The 20176-nt window shown below is 39.0% G+C and overlaps 1 protein-coding gene and 1 non-coding gene across 3 annotated transcripts in view; one reads left to right on the forward strand and one right to left on the reverse strand.

Annotated features, from left to right (window-relative positions):
- The window catches only part of PPP1R21 (protein phosphatase 1 regulatory subunit 21), a 78210-nt gene that overhangs the window by 50171 nt on the left and 7863 nt on the right, over window positions 1-20176 (forward strand). For both annotated transcript variants that reach the window (XM_012465469.2, XM_064364061.1), the window contains exons 15-19: window positions 796-948; window positions 5584-5676; window positions 8238-8480; window positions 15158-15190; window positions 16687-16803. In XM_012465469.2, the coding sequence (XP_012320892.2) occupies window positions 796-948; window positions 5584-5676; window positions 8238-8480; window positions 15158-15190; window positions 16687-16803 (639 nt within the window). The remainder of the gene's footprint in view (window positions 1-795; window positions 949-5583; window positions 5677-8237; window positions 8481-15157; window positions 15191-16686; window positions 16804-20176) is intronic.
- Window positions 11578-11681, reverse strand: LOC135269761 (U6 spliceosomal RNA). The gene has a single exon (XR_010338024.1). It is a non-coding gene; the product is annotated as a U6 spliceosomal RNA (small nuclear RNA).

The following is a 20176-nucleotide window of genomic DNA, read 5'->3' on the forward strand; positions in this document are numbered from 1 at the left end:
CAAAAAAAAAAAAAGAAACTACCCTTTGCCCTTTGGTAAGTTTATAGTGAAAATTAAGTATTTAATGGTCCAGGTGATCATGACCTACTATTAAAGGTTCAATGAAAAGACACGTGTTGAAGTCACTTTAAAGTACTTGTTAATATGCAAAATCACAGAGGTAACATTATCACAAGTATTACCAAACACTGTAGATTCAAAATCATGGCTGAGCAAAGTTATAGTCATAGATCTTTGTGGCTGCTGACATAGAGTTAACAACTGTTAAATCTGTAAATGGCAGTCTACTGAATTTTCAATCTTTTTTTTTCTGTATTTGTAATTTATAAATTGAGATTTATAGAATTAAATTTAAATGGAGGTTGCATATTCAAGATTCTATGTTATATCTTCTGTTAGAGTATGAAATATTCAAAGTTAAAATACAAATGGAATCTAGAAATCCAAACATGGATATTTTGAGAGCACTGGTAGAAATTAATGAGGTAAAGAGCTCATGAAAGTCACCTACAGAATAAATCAGAATTGGTCTTGGTTTTCAGGAAGAAGAGAAATTGTCTACAAAAGGACATGTCAGAAATCTGTTCTGACTATTTATACTGGTGTCCTCTTTTTATTATAAACCATTGCCTAGGTATTCTCAAATAAATAAATGTGGACTTTGGGGCAGGTGTTGAAATTTCATTTCTGTTTCCATTCTCAGCATCTTTAAACTTTACTGCAAAAACTATTAGATATATATTTTAGATATATTGTTGGAAAACAAAATCTATTTTCTTGTCACACTTTATTTAGATTGCATCCTTCTTCAGCAACAATTTGGACTACTTCATTGCTTCACTGAGCTATGGACCTAAGGCAGCGAGTGGATTCATTAGTCCTCTTTCAGCCGAATGCATGCTACAGTATAAGAAAAAAGCTGCTACCTATATGAAGTCTTTGAGAAAGGTTTGTTAGCTGCTGTTAATATTTAAATCAGAGGAAACATCAGAAATTATTCTAGAGAATGGCAAGATTTTTTTCTGCAGTTTATATTTTTGACATTTTTTACGATATTGGGGTATAGGTTGTTGGTGGGTGTTGGGGGAGGCCTGTGGGGAAGAGGAAGTAATAGGACCCAGACTTTACCTGATAAGCAGCATTGCCTGTATTCATAGGCCATGTTGGACTCATGTCCCGAGTGCTTGATAGAGTGCCTGGGCTGAGGTAGCCAGGCAAACAGTAAATATTGAACTTTAGAAACTCTTAAACTTGTAGAAACAGAAAAAAAAAGAAATATGTGTATGGTTTTTTTTCTGAATAAGAATATGTAGTGTTGCAATAAACATCAGAAGATACTGCAGTACATTAAGAAAATTGTGGGCTGGGCACGGTGGCTCACGCCTGTAATCCCAGCACTTTGGGAGGCCGAGGCGGGCAGATCACCTGAGGTTAGTTCAAGACCAGTCTGGCCAACGTGGTCAAACCCTGTCTCTACTAAAAATACAAAAAATTAGCTGGGCATGGTGGCAGGCACCTGTAATCCCAGCTACTCAGGAGGCTGAGGCAGGAGAATCACTTGAGCCCGGGAGATAGAGGTTGCAGTGAGCTGAGAGCACACCATTGCACTCCAGTCTGGGCAACAAGAGCAAAACTCCGTCCCCCAAAAAAAAGAAAAAATTGTGGTCACCTGTAATCCCATTTAGAAAACAGTATATTTATATCCAAAAAATGTTAGTGTATGTTTGCCTGCACATGCACACACATACTATAAAAAGCAGAATGTTGGTCGGGTGTGGTGGCTCACGCCTGTAGTCCCAGCACTTTGGGAAACTGAGGTGGATGTATCACGAGGTCAGGAGAGCGAGACCATCCTGGCTAACATGGTGAAACCCTGTCTCTACTAAAAGTACAAAAAATTAGCCAGGCATGGTGGCATGTACTCAGCTACTTGGGAGGCTGAGACAGGAGAATTGCTGGAACCCAGGAGGCAGAGGTTGCAGTGAGCCAAGATCGCGCCACTGCACTCCAGCCTGGGTGATAGAGTGAGACTCCATCTCAAAACAAAACAAAAACAAGCAGAATGTATTTGGGTGCATGTACTGGCACATGTATGCACATACTATAAAAAGCAGAATGTATTTAGGTGCGTGTACTGTTTTAGAATTTTTTTTTCTCAATGCATTGTGGATATATTTATATATATCTCTCAAAAATTGTATCTATACATGACTCAAGGGACATCATTAAAAAAGAATGAAAGGAATAATAAAATATGAGATTTATAAATTACTATTATCTTTTTTTATTTTTTAGTTACTCCTTGCAGGGCAGGGCTAACTTATAGACAGTGTGCCCAGAACTGCCAACTTAGTATTTTATTCTGTAAATGTATAATTTAATGTATTCATTGCTGGTAGATATTTAAGTTGTTGCCTGTTTTTCACTGTTACAGTGCAGTGCTACAGTGGATATTCCTGCACATGCAATTTGTGCATTTTACTTTTTTCTCTTCATTCCTTTAAACATTTTAACTATGCAGTGTACAGACATGTTCTTATATTAAATTAGATCATTACAGCTGTAAATTATAATCCCTAATTCCAGGTCCTCTCTAGAGGTAGCCGTAATTATCAGTTCGATGTGTAACCTTCCAGGCTCTTTGAGCAATTATAAGCTTGCTTCCTTCCTTCACTTTTCTTTTATTCTTTTCTCCTTTTTTCTTTCCTTGTCTTTTTTTTCTTACTAAATGCATGTTTCATTGTGCAATTTGCTTTTTTTGTTTAAAATATGTTTTAGAGACTGTCTATATCATTACATGTTGTACTCACTATATTCCTTTTAGATATGGCATAGAATTCTATAATGTGGATGTTCCATAGTTCGTTTAGGTTTCCCTTAACTGGTAGGCATTTAGGTTAATTCCACTTTTTTACATTCACAGTAATACCGCAATGGATAGCCTTGTAAATGTTTTCTTGGGCACGTAGGTGGAATGTGAAAAGTAGAATAGACCATGTCACTTGTACATTGAAGTTTTTTATTTTTTATGTATTTTTTATTTTTTTAATAAAGACAGGGTTTCACAATGTTGGTCAGGCTGGTCTTGAACTCCCGACCTCAGGTGATCCGCCTGCCTTGGCCTCCAAAGTGCTTGGATTTCACGTGTGAGCCACCACACTCGGCCGCATTTGAAGTTTTAATAGTCATTGCCAAATTGTCCTTCAGAATGGGCACTCTGAAGGATGCTTCCAGCAGTATAAAAGCTACCTATCTCCCTATGTGAATTGCTGGTTCAGAGTCTATGAATGTTTCCAATTTTGGCATGTTTTTCCAGACTATACTTCAGGAAGGTTACCTATTGGTAGTTTACCAGTAGTAGAAATATGAATTTAACCCATAAATTTAATATTTGTCAATCTCAGAGAAGACAGGTTTCTTGCTGTTGTTTTGGTTTGCATATCTTTGCTTGTTAATGAGGTAGAACGTCCTTTCATAGTTATCATTTGTGTTTATTGTGTAAATTATCTGTCCAGCTCTTTTACCTATTTTTAAATAAATGTTTCTCATTAGGGTTGAATGAGCTCTCTCTATATGAAGAATGTTAATTTTGTGTTTATGTGGGAAATATTTTCCTCTAGTTTGCTGTGGTATTTTTTTCAAAATAGAAGTTTTTATTTTTGTGTCATCAGATAGGTCTTTTTCTTCATGGTGATGATTCTTAGCCAGGGTTACTTTCCAAGGTAGAAATATTCACCTATATTTTCTTCCAGCATTTTTACAGTCTAAATTTTTGGATTTGTACGGGCAGCCTACAGTAGCTGGAAAAAATACATAAATAAATAAATTTTTAGATTTGGATCTTTAATTCATCCAGAATTTATTCTGATATAAGATGTCAAAGAAGGATCTAAATGATTATTTTTCTCAATAATTAACTGGTTGTCCTTGTACCATTTATTTAGTCCATGTTTTCTCCATTCACTTAGAAATGAAATATTTGCCACATAATACATTTTTATATGTGCTTTTGTGTGTTTCCGGATTTTCTGTTCTATTCTTCATCTGTCTGTTTTGATGCAAGTTCATAGGGTTTTAGTGTAGCTTATATAGATGCTCCTTGACTTATGATGGGATTATGTCCTGATAAGCACATTGTATGTTGAAAATATTACAGCCAGGAGTAGTGGCTCATGCCTGTAATCCCAGCACTTTGGGATGCCAAGGTGGGAGGATCACTTGAGTCCAGGAGTTGAAGACCAGCCTGGTCAACATAGGGAGACCTGGTCTCGCCTGGCATGGTGGTGCATGCCTGTAGTCCCAGCTGTTTGGGAGGCTGGGCTGAGTCAGGAGGAGCCCTTGAGCCTGGGAGGTCAAGGCTGCAGTCAGTCGTGATCACACCAGTGCACTCCAGCCCAGGGCAACAAAGTGAGACCTTGTCTCAAAAAAAAAAATCATGTTGAAAATGCATTTAATGTACCTAACCTACCAACCATCATAGTTTAGCCTAGCCTACCTTAAATGTGCTCAAAACACTTACATTAGCCTACAGTTAGGCAAGTCATCTAACATAAAGCCTATTTTATTTTATTTTATTTACTTATTTATTTATTTTTGAATCGGAGTCTTGCTCTGTCGCCCAGGCTGGAGTGCAATGGTATGATCTCAGCTCACCACAACCTTTGCTTCCCAAGTTCAAAGGATTCTCCTGCCTCAGCTTCCCGAGTAGCTGGCATTACAGGTGCCCACCACCACTCCTGCTAATTTTTTTTTTTTTTGTATATTTAGTAGAGACAGGATTTTATCGTGTTGGTCAGGCTTGTCTCGAACTCCTGACCTCAGGTAATCCACCCACCTCGGCCTCCCAAAGTGCTGGCATTACTTGCATGAGCCACTGCACCGGGGCCTTATTTATTTTTGAGATGGAATCTCACTCGCTCTGTTGCCCAGGCTGGAGTGCAGTGATGCAATCTCAGCTTAATGGAACCTCTGCCTCTGGGGTTCAAATGATCCTCCTGCCTCAGCCTCCTGATTTGCTGGGATTACAGGTGTGCACCACCACACCCAGCTAATTTTTGTATTTTTAATAGTGTCAGGGTTTCACCATTTTGGCCTGGCTGGTCTCAAACTCCTGACCTCAAGTAATCCATCCCCTCGGCCTCCCAAAGTGCTAAGATTACAGGGGTGAGGCACCACTCCCAACTGATTTTATAATAGTGTTGAGTATCTCATAACTTATTGAAAACGTACTGAAAGTGAAAAACAGAATGGTTTTATGTATGAGTACTCAAAGTATGGTTTCTGTGGAATGCATTGCTTTTGCACCATTGTAAAGTCATTCAATCGAACCAAGCTAAGTCAGTGACTATAATTGTTACAAGTTTTTAATTATTTTTCTTTTAAAAAAATTATCTTTCTTTTCACATGTATTAAAATAGTCTACTTTGACATCTGAATTTATTGTCACACCTTGTTTAGCATTCTTTTTGTATGTTGGATGCAGGGGAGGGCATTTATAAGCATGTAGTAAATGCATGAGTATTTATAAGCATGCAATCTATAAACAATATTTTTTCTTTAATTCTCCTGATGCTTTCTTCATAGCCCCTCTTGGAGTCTGTGCCTTATGAGGAAGCACTGGCAAACCGCCGCATCCTTCTCAGCTCTACTGAAAGCAGAGAAGGCCTTGCACAGCAGGTATGGCACTGGGAAAATCATGAAAATTGTTAAAGAACAGAAATGTTAAATTCCCCGAAGAAAGTTTTTAAGACATATAGAATGATTCAAAAGTCTGCATAAATAGACATGTGAAATGAATTGTTTAATACATACTAAAAAGCAAATAGACATAATTTGTTGAAAAACATGTTGACACTCTAAGTCATCTTGATTCAATTGGTGTTATAATTGGACCTAAAGTAATATCAACACACTTTGGCCACGATGATTAATTCTTTTTTTTATGTACTAGATTTAAATGTCTGAAATGCTAAAATAAAAGAGGGGGCAAGAGCTAGTGACTCTGAGTTATTTTCATTTCTTAAAGGAGCAGGAAAGAAATATTTGCAATATTTAGTAGTCAGTTGAATTTGGGGAGTTGGTGAGAGTGGGAGGCACTGTCTTTTTCAGAAAAAAGGAAAAAACTATATATATATATGTATTTGTCCACGGTTGCTGGCTTGTAACTCCCATCGTCCTTGTTACAGTAAATAGAATCTCTCTCTCTTTGACCTTCTTTTGCCCTCCTTTTACTTGCCTAAGGCAGGACTCTAATCAGACTATAGGGCATTAGAGAGCATAAGACCCTCATTCTAGAGGAGGTCCTGCCCCATACCCTAGAGGAAGAAGTGCTGCTGCACAGAGAAGAATCTAAACAGACAGGGCTTGTTGGGTTTTGTTTTGTTTTGTTGAGATGGAATCTTGCTGTGTCACCCAGGCTAGAGTGCAATGTCGTGATCTCAGCTTGCTACAACCTCCATCTGCTGGGTTCAAGCCATTCTCCTGCCTCGGCCTCCAGAGTAGCTAGGGTTACAGGCGCATACCACCGTACCCAGCTAATTTTTGTATTTTTTATTTTTAGTATAGACAGAGTTTCCCATGTTGGCCAGGCTGGTCTTGAACTCCTGACCTCAAGTGATCCCCCTGCCTCGGCCTCCCAAAGTGCTGGGATTACAGGCGTGAGCCACTGCGCCCATCAGGGCTTGTTGGGTTTAGATCCAATGACATTTCTTCATGGTTGCCAATCATGCCTATCCAATGCAGTATCCATAAAAAGCCCAAGAGGGCGGAGTTTCGGAGCTTGTGAATAGCTGAACACATGAGGTTCCTGGGGGGTGGCATGGCCAGGGAGGGCATGGAAATTCTGCACCCCTTCCTCTACTTCACTCTGTAAATCTCTTCATCTGTATCCTTGGTAATAAACCAATAAACGTGTTTCCCTGACTGTTGTGAGCCACTCCAGCAAATTAATCAAACTCAAAGAGGGAGTCATGGGAACCTCAACTTAAAGCTGATTAGTCACGAGTTCTTAAGGTCCAGACTTGTGACTGCTGTCTGCAGTGGAGGCAGTTTTGGGAACTGAGCTCACGATCTGTGGAATCTAACGCTATCTCTATGTAGATAGTGGTGGAATTAAATTAGAGGACACTCACCTGATGTCCACAACAAAACCGACGACTTGTTTGTTGGTGGGGAAATATATCCACATACTTTGGTGTCACAAAAGTCTTCTGTACTGATTGTACAGTGTGAGAACAGAGAAAAAATGATTTGAGAGTCTTTCATAGCAAAAATATACCTTAAAAAGTACTAGGACCTTAGAAGCCTTCCTCATGCCCATTTCCAGTTACTACTCTCCTCTCCCCCAAAGATAACCATTCTCCTGCCTTTTAGCACAATAGATTAGGTTTTCTTTTTTTTTTTTTTTTTTTTGGCCTGATACTGAATTTTTTATTAAATGCAATTATGCTCTTTCAGGTCTGGCTTTTTTTGTTCAGCACAGTATATGGTATTAGGTTGGTGCAAAAGTAATTGCAGTTGTTATTACTTTAAAAAAAATGGCAAAACCACAATTACTTTTGCACCAACCTATAGTTCTAATTGTTCCACAATTTTTGTATTCTCTATTTTTTAAATTTTAATTAAATGGTTGGTTTAAGTTGCTGTGCTTTGATAATTAGTGACGTTGCATACCTTTTAATTTGTTTCTAGTCTTCTTCAAGTCTGTTGTTGGTTTTCTTTTTTTGCCTTTTTCTGTGTTGAGTTGTCTATCTTACTTTCTTTTTTATTTTATTTTATTTTTCTAAGACGGGGTTTCACCATGTTGGTCAGGCTGGTCTTGAACTCCTGACCTCAGGTGATCCGTCCGCCTTGGCCTCCAAAGTGCTTGGATTACAGGCGTGAGCCACCACGCCCAGCCTATCTTAGTGATTTTTGAGAATTCTTTCTATGTTCTAGTTATTGGATCTCTGTTGGATAAATGGTTTACAGATTCTAATTCGATTCCGTGTTTCCTTTTCTCTTTTGATGTTTTTTGATGAGTAGTTTTTTTTAAATCTTACTGTAGTTTAATTTCTCGATTTATGGTTGTGCTTTTTGTATCCTGTCTAATAAATCTCTCCCTATTCTAAGGTCAAGGTTTATTATTATATTTTTACCTCTGTGGGGTAGTTTTGGTTTATATTCTGTAAAATAGTTTTTTGGCCACTAAGTTTTATCTGCTTTATTCCCTAAGATACAACACTCTGTTACTTTTCAAGGTTCAACAAAGTTTGGAAAAGATTTCTAAACTGGAGCAGGAAAAAGAACATTGGATGTTGGAAGCACAGTTAGCCAAAATCAAGCTAGAGAAAGAAAACCAGCGAATTGCAGATAAGCTGAAGAGTACAAGTAGTGGCCAGTCGGTTGGGCTGGCCCAGGAAAATGCTGCCGTGTCAAACGCTGCTGGCCAGGATGAAGCCACAGCTAAGGCTGTGTCGGAGCCCATTCAGAGCACCAGTCTAGTGAGTGTCTTCTTGGTTGCCCTCAGTTTTCTCTTAAATGCTAATTGGTAATGATCTAATGTTCAACATTAACCATTGTGTTAGTTCATTCAGGCTGCTATATCAAAATACCATAAACAGAGTGTCTTGTAAACCACAGAAATTTATTTCTCACTGTTTTTGAGGCTGGGAAGTTCAAGATTAAGGTGCTGGGAGATTCACTGTCTGGTTAGGGTCTGTTTTCTGGTTCATAGACACCAGTCTTTTCATGGTGTTCTCACATGGCAGAAAGGTCAGATGAGCTCCCTGGGGTCTCTTTTGTAAGGGGCACTAATCCTATTAGGTTACTTCCCAAATGCCCTACCTCCTAATACCAGCACCTTGGAGGTTAGGATTTCAACATGTGATTATGGGGGTGGGAGGGGACACGAACACCAGGCTACAGTAACCATCTTAATTACACATTAGTTCATAACAGGAGTGACCCATATGCTTTAGAAAAAAAGCAGGGTAGTAAGCAGGATGTCTCCTTCAAAAAGTAACCATTAAATTTCCTGTGATTTTACATGAGACTTCCTCATGGTGAGGACTATGTTCCTGGAAAAGATACAGTAAGTTAAATTTAAGATGATTCTGAGGGACCAGGCGCAGTAGCTCATGCCTGTAATCCCAGCACTTTGGGAGGCTGAGGCAGGTGGATCACGAGGTCAAGAGATCGAGACCATCCTGGTCAACATGGTGAAACCCTGTCTCTACTAAAAATACAAAAAATTAGCTGGGCATGGTGGCGCGTGCCTGTAATCCCAGCTACTCAGGAGGCTGAGGCAGGAGAATTGTCTGAACCCAGGAGGCGGAGATTGCGGTGAGCCAAGATCACGCCATTGCACTCCAGCCTGGGCAACAAGAGCGAAACTCCATCTCAAAAAAAGAGAACCACAGAAAGCCACGAGTGGTGGCTCATGCCTATAACCCCAGCACTCTGGGAGGCCGAGGTGGGTTAATCACTTGAGCCCAAGAGTTTGAGACCAGCCTGGGCAACATAGTGAGACCCTGTCTCTACCAAAAGTGAAATAAAGCCAAAAGAAGTAATATTAATAAAAAAGAAATGACCACAAATACAATTTTTACCCAATTTTATATGATATATTCCTAGAGAGTATAAAGCTTTGTAATATACATATATTATAGAAACCCATCAGGTTGTTTTTCATGAGACAGAATGTTGGCGCATAATCTTGCAACTTTGTATTTCTTGCCTTATTGGTAATTGCAGTGATTTAGAAAGTGAAGAAACATTTCTGTTGATGTTATAGAACTTTTTACTTTCAAAAATGTTTTCTAATTATACTATTCTGCTCACTGAAAAAATTAGGAAAATATAGAAAAAGAGAAATCAGGAAGGAAAAACCCTCATAATCAAAGGAGTCTTTTAGGTGTATTTTCTTTAACAAGCATTTTTTTTTTACAAGCTTGAGGAGCTTGAGAGCCACGGTGCTTCTTGAAGATCCTGTCCTAAGGCGTGTGCTTTTCTGCTCACTTTACTCCTGTAGCTCACTGATGCTATTGAAGAGCAAGTCATGGTTCTTCCACTTAATTCAGAGCATACCTGCTAGTTAAATATACAAACCAGATTTTATCTTCAGACCTTATCACATCTTAACAGTGTCAGAATCTCAGATGATTGTGAATTTTCCTAGATATGGTAATGATATTATTATTTACCTTTTAGAGATGGATTTCAGTATACTTACGGTAGGGTATCAAAATGTCTGCAACTTATGCTCACATGTTTAGAAAAAAATACATCCACCCAGATCAGTAAAGCAAAATGAGCATGCTAATAATTATTGAATCTGGATAGTAGATATACAGATGTTTACTATACTTTTCACCCCCAACTTTTCTATATGTTTAAAATTTTTTATAATAAAATATAGAGGAGAAAAAAGAATTATTGTTTGTTCTTGCAGGTATGGGAAAAGAACAAGAATTAAAATTTTTAGAAAAGCAAAAAATAGAAAATAATAAACATTTAAAAATAAAAACGAAACAAAAACCCCAAAACAACAACAAGAGTTAAAATTTTTAGAAAAGCAAAAACACAATCAACAAATAAAAACTTCCTAGTTTGGTTGTCCATGAATGTTCGTGACCAATGGTCATGGTGACCTTGAATGGTCACCATGCTCAACAGGGCAGCCATGTAGTGGTCACCAAAGGCAAGTCTTTGTCCCAGCCACAGGTCCTGCATGTTGGCTCTAATAGGGCAAGATGACAGTTTTTACCCCCATATCAGTGGTTTAGCGTTAAGCTACAGTATGTAAATGAGGTAATGAGAGGGACATTCAACAAACAAAAGAATTCCAATATCCATCCAAGTGGCATTTAGGATACTGCCCCCATTCACTTGCCTTTAGACTTTTCCTTCAGAGTCTGTCTCAAATGATGGGGTCTCACCCTTCATTGTGTCTGATTTCTTCTCCCCCAGCTCCATTGCCTGCATTCATTCCTTCCTTCTTCTTACACTTTCATTAGCCGAGTTGGTGGTGGCCAGACTAGACCAGGGAGTGTGCTGCAGACAATGACATTGTAATTATAGTAATCGTGTGGCTGACACAGGTCTAAGGACTTTCCAGAGTATTAGTCAATCAGTCAATCCTCACACAAGATTACAGGTATATCATAACTCCATTTTATAGTTAAGGAAACCAAGGACCAAAGAGAAATAGCTCACATGAAGTCACACACTTGATAAGTGATGGGATGTCTGATCCCGTGCCCTGCACTCTTAGCCAAGATGGCCTTATGTCTGATCCATGTTAGAAAACAATTAGATGGCATAAACTCATTTGTTAGCTGGGTATGGTAGCCCACCCCTGTTGTCTCAGCTACTCCGGAGGCTGAAGCAGGAAGATCTTTTGAGCCCAGGAGTTTGAGACTGCAGTGAGTTATGATTGTGCCACTGTATCCAGCCTGGACAACAGAGTGAGGCCCTATCTCTAAAAAAAACAAAAATTAAAATTAAATAAACTCATTTGCTTACTGCCTCCCTTACTGAGGTTAATAGAATTGGTAACACTGGTGTATATATATATATTTTATAAATTAATAAAAATTTTAAAACATGGGATGCTTCATGAATTTTCATGTCATCCTTGAGCAGGGGCCATGCTAATCTCTGTATTGTTCCAATTTTAGTATATATGCTGCTGAAGCTAGCACAATGCTGATAATATTTGAGTTGTTAATGTTGGTTGCTGAAAGTTTAGGATTATCTTTTTATTTGAACATTTTCAAAGGAAAGCCCTATTCTTACATATGTAAGTGAAAGATATTTCTAGGGACATGAAAAATATTTAGTACTGAACACTATTGGGCCATAAGTGATAATGACCTTATTTGGGTTTGGTGACTTTAGAAGTTGCTATTTAAATCAACTAGTTAGTGTAGGGGCAGAAAGGACCTGATACCGTTCCACCTATCATAAAGGTCACAGCCAGCGCTCCTGTAACAAAAGACAGGTTAACTACCAAAAGCAGATTTCTACCAAAAATAACTTGGAATCTTGCCTTGCACATAGTGCAATAGAAATAAAAAGAGATGGAGTTTTCTGCTTTCCTTGTTGTTTCTACTTTTCAGCCTTTCTTTTTACACCCACACCCCTTAAGTGACCCTTAAGTGAACTAATTGTGTAGTTGTGTGTGTGTGTTTGTCTTTGTGTCTTTTCTGTCTTCTTCCTTTTGGGTGTTGGGAGCAAGTTTGTGCCCATTTCAATGTTAATAGATTAACAAAGGAAACTCATCTTACAGGGAGATTACTTTGGTTTAGACACTTTGAGGCTGAAAAAGTAACCTCAAATGGAAACTTATTTAACTCTTGAAATGTTACAGAGTTAGAAATGTTTGTTATTTTTAGCGAAATACCTAGTTTTATAATTTGAGTATTCAACCACCTATTATATATTATTAAAAAATAGCAATAATCTTAAAGTAAAAGTACAGAACAATACACATTTCTGTTTTTTGCTGGAATTGAAAATTAAATTAATAGATTTTTTTTTTTTTTTGAGACAGAGTCTCACTCTGTTGCCAGGCGTCAGGCTGGAGTGCAGTGGCTTGATCTTGGCTCACTACAACCTCCGCCTCCTGGGTTCAAGCAATTCTCCTGCCTCAGCCTCCCGAGTAGCTGGGACTATAGGCGCGAGCCACCACCCCCAGCTAATTTTTGTATTTTTGGTAGAGACGGGGTTTCACCATGTTGACCAGGCTGGTCTCGATCTCTTGACCTCGTGATCTACCCGCCTCGGCCTCCGAAAGTGCTGGGATTACAGGCATGAGCCACCGTGCCTGGCTAAATTAATAGAATTTTTAAACATATATTTTAAGTATAAAGATGACATTATCAGGCCAGGCACAGTGGCTCAAGCCTGTAATCCCAGCACTTTGGGAGGCCGAGGTGGGTGGATCACGAGGTCAGGAGTTAGGGAGCAGTCTGGCCTACGTAGTAAAACCCTGTCTCAACTAAAAATACAAAAAATAATCTGGGTGTGGTGGTTTGTACCTGTAATCCCAGCTATTTGGGAGGCTGAGGCAGGAGAATCAAGTGAATCTGGGAGTGGAGGTTGCAGTGAGCCAAGATCGTACCATTGCATTCCAGCCTGGGCGAAAGTGCGAGACTTCATCTCAAAAAAAAAAAAAAAAATCCTGAATAATCAAGCCACTAGTGTTAACATTTTTTTCCTACTAAATGTCATATATAGTTGAGATCGTACTACATAAAATTTCAAATCTTAGCATAATGTTAAAACATTGGCTGGGCATGGTGTCTCACACCTGTAATCCCAGCACTTTGGGAGGCCAAGGCAGGTGGAACGTGAGGTCAGGAGTTCGAGACCAGCCTGCCAACATGGTGAAACCTCATCTCTACTAAAAATAGAAAAATTAGCCAGGCGTGGTGATGCACACCTGTAGACCCAGCTACTCGGGAGGCTGAGGCAGGAGAATCGCTTGCACCTGGGAGGTAGAGGTTGCAGTGAGCCGAGATTGCCCGATTGCAATCCAGCCTAGTCACAGAGTGAGACTCTGTCTCAAAACGAAAACAAAAACAGACCATAAACATCATTATGAGAAACTCAGTATAAACTTATTGATTTCATAGTATTCCATATCTATTATACCTTAGTTTACCTATGATTGGACATTGGTTATAACTTTTGCTACTTTAAATAACATCTTATTTCTATGTATAAGATTATTTCTGCATGTTAAATGATTACCTCAGGATGTATTCTTAGGGTTGGAATTACTAGATCAGAAGACATGAATATTTTCAAATTCCTTGATTTTTATTACCAAATTATTTTTTAAAAGGACTATCAGTTTATACTCTTGTTAGTATCATATAAGAAAAATGTTGAAGTAATCTGTGTTAAAAGTTTTCCTTGCATTTATACAATACCATGCTTTTGAAGAACTTGGGGCTGTACCACGTTTTCAAATCATAACCCGGGAGTAAGGGGGTGAGGGTGAGCAGGTGAAATGGATGTTTCCTTAGAGTTTAGTTTACAAAATGCAGTCATATTGGAATATGTAAAATTAAATTATTAGAATATTATTGCAAGCAATTTTTAACTAAAAGAAAATAATTGCTACTTCCACTTCATTGAGTAGAAAAATTATGGCTCTTCTATTTTAAAAGATCTTAGCAAAGACTCTTATAGAGCCAGGTGGGCATAACATTCATTAGTACACATTCAGTTGATACACTCTCAGTGTTCAGACTAATACTCTGGAGGATATTATTTAGAATACATTAAGACTGTTTATTGGATGTCATCTCTTATTTACAGAATCCATTGACAGTGAGTTTCCAGTAGTTTCCTTGTCATTGTACCCAAGCACATGCGGCACCTCCACCTTGAACAATAACCTGAATTTAGTAATCATGACTATCTGTTTTTGAAATCTTAAACTGTAGAAACAAACTTTAAAAAGATCTAGCAGCAGCCAGGCATGGTGACTTACACCTGTAATCTCAGGAGGCTGGAGAAGAGGTTGACTTGAGCCCAGGAATTCCATGCTGCAGTAAGCTATGATTGCGCCAATGTACTGCAGCCTAGGTGACAGAGGGAGACCTTGTGTTTAAAAAAAAATTAGAAAAAAATCTAGCAGCATTTTAATGTGTTTAAAATTACATTTTTGTTTTTATTTAAATCTGAAATTTATGCTTAGTCATAATAACATTATATCAAAAGTAGATTTATTTATTCTTTCTCCTTTTGAGTTTTCAACCAGTGTTTACTATTTGCATTTTCTGTTTGGAATGTTTAATTACTATGGTCATCGTAATTTACCCCTTCTTGGCTACTGCTTTGGAAATAGATGAAGGATTGTGGCTAAAAGCTGATCTCCTCTCTCCCAGATGATTTGTTGGGTTTCAGTGAGAATGGCTCATCAGCATTTTGATAGAGGATTTAGTGATGACAATTACTGGTTACTGCCTCATGGCAGAAATAGTAAGTGCAGTTACTTATCTCCGTGTCCTGTAGTAAAAGACAGTCTGAGAATGATCTTCTAGTACTGTACCCTCAATGCTCTATAAAACAATGTGAACAGAGAAGAAAAAATATTACAAGTGTATGACCTATTGTGCTTGAAATGTACATACTGTGTTCTAATATTTTTTTCCTTATGTTCTAGATTGGGACTTTAACCAGGTCATCTGACAGTGAGGTAATATGTGCTTGTCATCATGTTGTTTCTTAGTAAATATCTAGCAGCATGTCTGTCAACAAAGTCCTGCAAAAGCCATCTTGGTCCAATTGTTAGTATTTTTTCCTGACACTTCTGTCAAATGTGGAGGTAGTGTTTTCCACCTTCATCGATGGATCCATGTTGCTTTTCTCTCGTTTTGTTTTGACAGTCACCAAAAAATTATAGCCTGTTTTTGTAATTGCCTTTTAGAGGGACTTGCCTTGGAAATTTGACACGGTGTGGCTCCTGCTTGGGCCTTCATTCGTTGGCCTTCTACATGAGGCTGAGAGTGTGTTAGTCCTCCCATTGGGCAGCCAGGAAAGCACAGCTTAGCAGGCCTTCCCAGGGCCTTGATGAACAGTCTACCTGGTAGCTCTTTCTTGCCCTCAAAGCAAGTGATCCCAGGTCAGATTTGGCCTGTGATACAGGTTTGCACTTTTGAATTTTGAAATATTCTAAGATGTAACTTTATTTTTTTAAAAAAATATTTATTTGTTTATTTTGAGACAGAGTCTTATTCTGTCACCCAGGCTGAAGTGCAGTGGCATAATCTTGGCTCACTGCAACCTCTGCTTCCCAGGTTCAAGTGATTCTCCTGCCTGAGCCTCCTAAGTAGATGGAACTTCAGATGTATGCCAACGGCCTGCCTAATTTTTGTATTTTTAGTAGAGACAGGATTTCACCATGTTGGCCAGGCTGGTCTCAAACTCCTGACCTCAAGTGATCCACCTGTATTGGCCTCCCAAAGTGCTGGAATTACAGGTGTGAGCCACCACACCAGACCACTCTAAGACATAACTTTATAAAGAACTGTTAAATAAACACTGAAGTCATCCAGCTTACCACTGGCAAACTGGTTAATATAGTTCAAGTAAGCTGGTAAATTCTTTGATTGCTGTATTTATTCTTACAGATAATCATGAACTTCTGCATGTATTTTTAAACTAAACAGGATGTCATTGTTTGAGTCATTAGTAGAACTATCAGTCTGGGACAAAGGCCACAAACCGTTCAATATAGAAATAGTTTAATTTATTAGCGTGTTTAAGAGCATTAGCGTTGTCTTAAGATAATTTTGGAGAAAACAAGAATGTTTGGATTTTAGTGATTCCAATTAATATGCCCCTTTCCCCTGCCCTCTTCCAATTGGAGGAAGGCATAGGAGTCAGATACACATTTTGAAAGTCAGGTTTGTGGCTAATAAAAGCTTGATGGAGGGGCATGGTTCCAGTGGGCTTCCCAATACTTCAGTTCTGTTCTCTTGAAGCCATAACTTCATTCTGAAATAGAAAGGATGCTGAACAAAAGAAATTTGGAATATAGACTCACCTGATATTTCTGAAGTTTCTTTGAGGGGTAGGAAAACTGATTCCCCATCAAAGTTCAAGTGAAAATGTATGAAATGTTATCTTTTATTTTTTCTAGAAATGGTTCATCTCACTGGCACTGTGTATTTGTATTTGTGTTCTATTTAGGTTCCAGATATGGAATCTCGTGAAGACTTAATCAAAAATCACTACATGGCAAGGATAGTGGAACTTACGTCTCAGTTGCAGCTGGCTGACAGTAAATCAGTGCATTTTTATGCTGAGGTGAGTGTAGATTTAATTCGATTGGTGGTTTTTTCCCTAACCCCTGTAGGAATTAGGTCACTGCCCTGTTTTCCTGCTATTCACTGTAGGAAGTCAGTGTCTGTGTGTTCTACATCTGTACATGTCTATAACGTTGGTCAGGGTTCATATTGACTAGTCTGTACCCAATCAAAAATCTTTATTTCGATAATATAAGACTGATTTGAGGCCAGGCACTGTGGCTTATGCCTGTAATCCCAGCACTTTGGGAGGCCGAGGCAGGTGGATCACCTGAGGTCAGGTGACCAGTTTGAGACCAGCCTGGCCAACGTGATAAAACCTGGTCTCTACAAAAAATACAAAAAAAATTAGCCAGGCATGGTGGCAGGCGCCTGTTAACCCAGCTACTCTGGATGCTGAAGCAGGAAAATTGCTTGAACCTGGGAGGCGGAGATTGCAGTGAGCCGAGATCGTGCCATTGCACTCTCCAACCTGGGTGACAGAGACTTCGTCTCAAGAAAAAAAAAGAAAAAAAAAAAGGACTGATTTGTCATTTCCAAGTTCTTACAGAATAGCTGAGAGACTTACAGGTAGCCTTTCCTATGATACATTATATATGTTTTGGAGGATTATTATTAAAGATTACTTGCTTTAGCATATGGACAGATAGACATTCATAGCTCAAGGAATTTTCATATTGGCAAGTTAAAAAGCAAAATATGCCTCATTTTAAAAAATACTCTTCAATAGCTAAATGATAGCTTTGTGGAAATGAATTCCTGTAACTGATAAAATGAAAAATCTTAGATTTTAAAACTTTTAAAAGATACAAAATCTTAATTTTTGTTTCATTTTCTTCTCTTACCAAATAATTCATTTTTATAAGAGAATTAGAAAACCATGATGTGGGCCAGGTGCAGTGCCTCACACCTATAATCCCAGCACTTTGGGAGGCCGATAAGGTGACTCACTTGATGTCAGGAGTTTGAAACTGGCCTGCCCAACATGATGAAAATTAGCTGAGTGTGGTGGCGCATGCCTGTAATCCCAGCTACTTGGGAGACTGAGGCATGAGAATCATTTGAACCAGGGAGGCAGAAGTTACAGTGAGCCAAGATTGTGCCACTGTACTCTAGTCTGGGCAACAGAGTGTGATGCTGGCTTTTTTTTTTTTTCTTTTTTTTGAGATGGAGTCTTGCTGTGTTACCCAGGCTGGAGTACAGTGGCGTGATCTTGGCTCACTACAACCTTTACCTCCGGGTTCAAGTGACTCTCCCACCTAAGACTCCTGAATAGCTGGGATTACAGGCACCCACCATCATGCCTGGCTAATTTTTGTATTTTTTTAGAGACAGGGGTTCTACCATGTTGGCCAGGCTGGTTTTGAACTCCTAACCTGAGGTGATCTGCGCACCTCAGCCTCCCAAAGTGCTCAGATTACAGGTGTGAGCCATCACACCCGGCCGAGACTCTGCCTTAAAAAAAGTTATTTCACTATGCAATAGCATCTATAAAATTATGTACAATTCATAGAATTGTCGGGGGAATGAAGATAGAAAGTAGAGATATCAAAGAGTAGGAAACAATGATAAGATAGAATGGATGCGGCTCAACATAAAAGAATGCCTTCAAGGTCTCTGATTTAAAACTTTATATTAAAAGGTCCATTATGGATGGCAGATAGACAATTATAATGCTTAAAGTTGGGCCAGGCGCGGTGGCTCACGCCTGTAATCCCAGCACTTTGGGAGGCTGAGGCAGGTGGATTATGAAATCAAGAGATCGAGACCATCCTGGTCAACATGGTGAAACCCCATCTCTACTAAAAATACAACAAATTAGCTGGGCATGGTGGCGCGTGCCTGTAATTCCAACTACTCAGGAGGCTGAGGCAGGAGAATTGCCTGAACCCAGGAGGCGGAGGTTGTGGTGAGCCGAAATCACGCCATTGCACTCCAGCCTGGGTAACAAGAGCGAAACTCTGTCTCGAAAAAAAAATAATAATAATGCTTAAAGTTGTTAAAAAAAAAAATGGAAAAGGAGGTCAGGCATGGTGGCTCATGCCTGAATCCCAGCATTTTGGGAGGCCGAGGAGGGCAGATCACGAGGTCAGGAGTTCAACACTGGCCTGACCAACATGGTGAAACCCCATCTCTACTAAAAATACAAAATTAGCCAGGCGTTGGTGGTGGGCTTCTGTAATCCCAGCTACTTGAGAGGCTGAAGCAGGAGAATCCCTTAAACCCAGGAGACGGAGGTTGTGGTGAGCTGAGATTGTGCCATTGCACTCCAGCCAGAGTGAGACTCTGTCTCAAAAAAAAAAAAGAAAGAAATTGAAAAAGAAAGGATAAACCCTTTATTGAGGCCTGACTTTTTGATTTTCTCTTATACTAGAGTTGAAGAGGTTGATAGGAGACCAGCTGCTGAAAAGTAAAGAGGTGCTTTGCATCTTTTTCCTGCTAAAATAAATCATGTGCTTAGCTCAGTGTTGTTCACAAGCAGCCAGTGCATACATGTTTGATAAGTTGATGATCAATAGTGACAGCTTGTTGGAATGCATGAAAGGGGAGGACAGCAAACCGAATGACTAGCTGTGGAAATGCTGAATCACTAAGCCAGCAGCGCAGCAGGCATGGATCCTCATTGTTTGGTTCCCTGAGTTAGTGTCTCAGACTCGATTGTCCTTTTCATGAGGACCCGTGCCATGCATGTCTGTTTTCCTCTTTGTCAGGTTCATTGCTGAGCACAGAGTAGATGTTTGGTTAATAGGAGGCAGTTGATTTGGTTGGCTAAACTGTCCTAAAATTTTGTAAGAAATGCAATGAGTAACAGGAATTTTTTTAGGCTGTTTTATTTCCAAGAGATTTAGTTGTTTTAGTAAATATCTTCTGTGCAATTGTGATTCAAGAATTTTTAAACTATCCTGTTTTTCCTTATCGGTAAACAGGAAGTGGTGACCCCCTGCATGACTTTACTGCTCTGAGCGCCTTATGTTGACATAGCATTTGGATGTGTCTCATGTCTCAACAGATCCTCCTTGTCAGTGGTCTTATCAGAAAGTTTAGTGAGGCTTTTAATCTCCCACCCGCTTTGAACAATATTTTGAAATAGCATTTTTCTTTTTTTGTTTTGATCTACAGCCTCTCTGGATAGAGTAGATAAAGAAAGCAGCCTGGGATCTTTGCAATCCTGTGTTCATTTTTTCCCTTGCAGGTAGCATGTAATCCGTAGGGTAGGTCCGTAAAGCTTTTATTGCTCCTATAATGTGGTCTCTAATGAAGGACTTAAAACACAAGAAAAGTACCTTAGGATCCATAATGCATGGTCAGAAGCTCCCAATAACTTTTGAAATAATCACTTCCCTTTTTATCTAGTATAAATATAAATGAATCCT

This window comes from Aotus nancymaae, unplaced genomic scaffold (genome assembly GCF_030222135.1).
Source record: "Aotus nancymaae isolate 86718 unplaced genomic scaffold, 86718_ANA_hifiasm-v0.15.2.pri h1tg000057l, whole genome shotgun sequence".
Classification (NCBI taxonomy): domain Eukaryota; kingdom Metazoa; phylum Chordata; class Mammalia; order Primates; family Aotidae; genus Aotus; species Aotus nancymaae.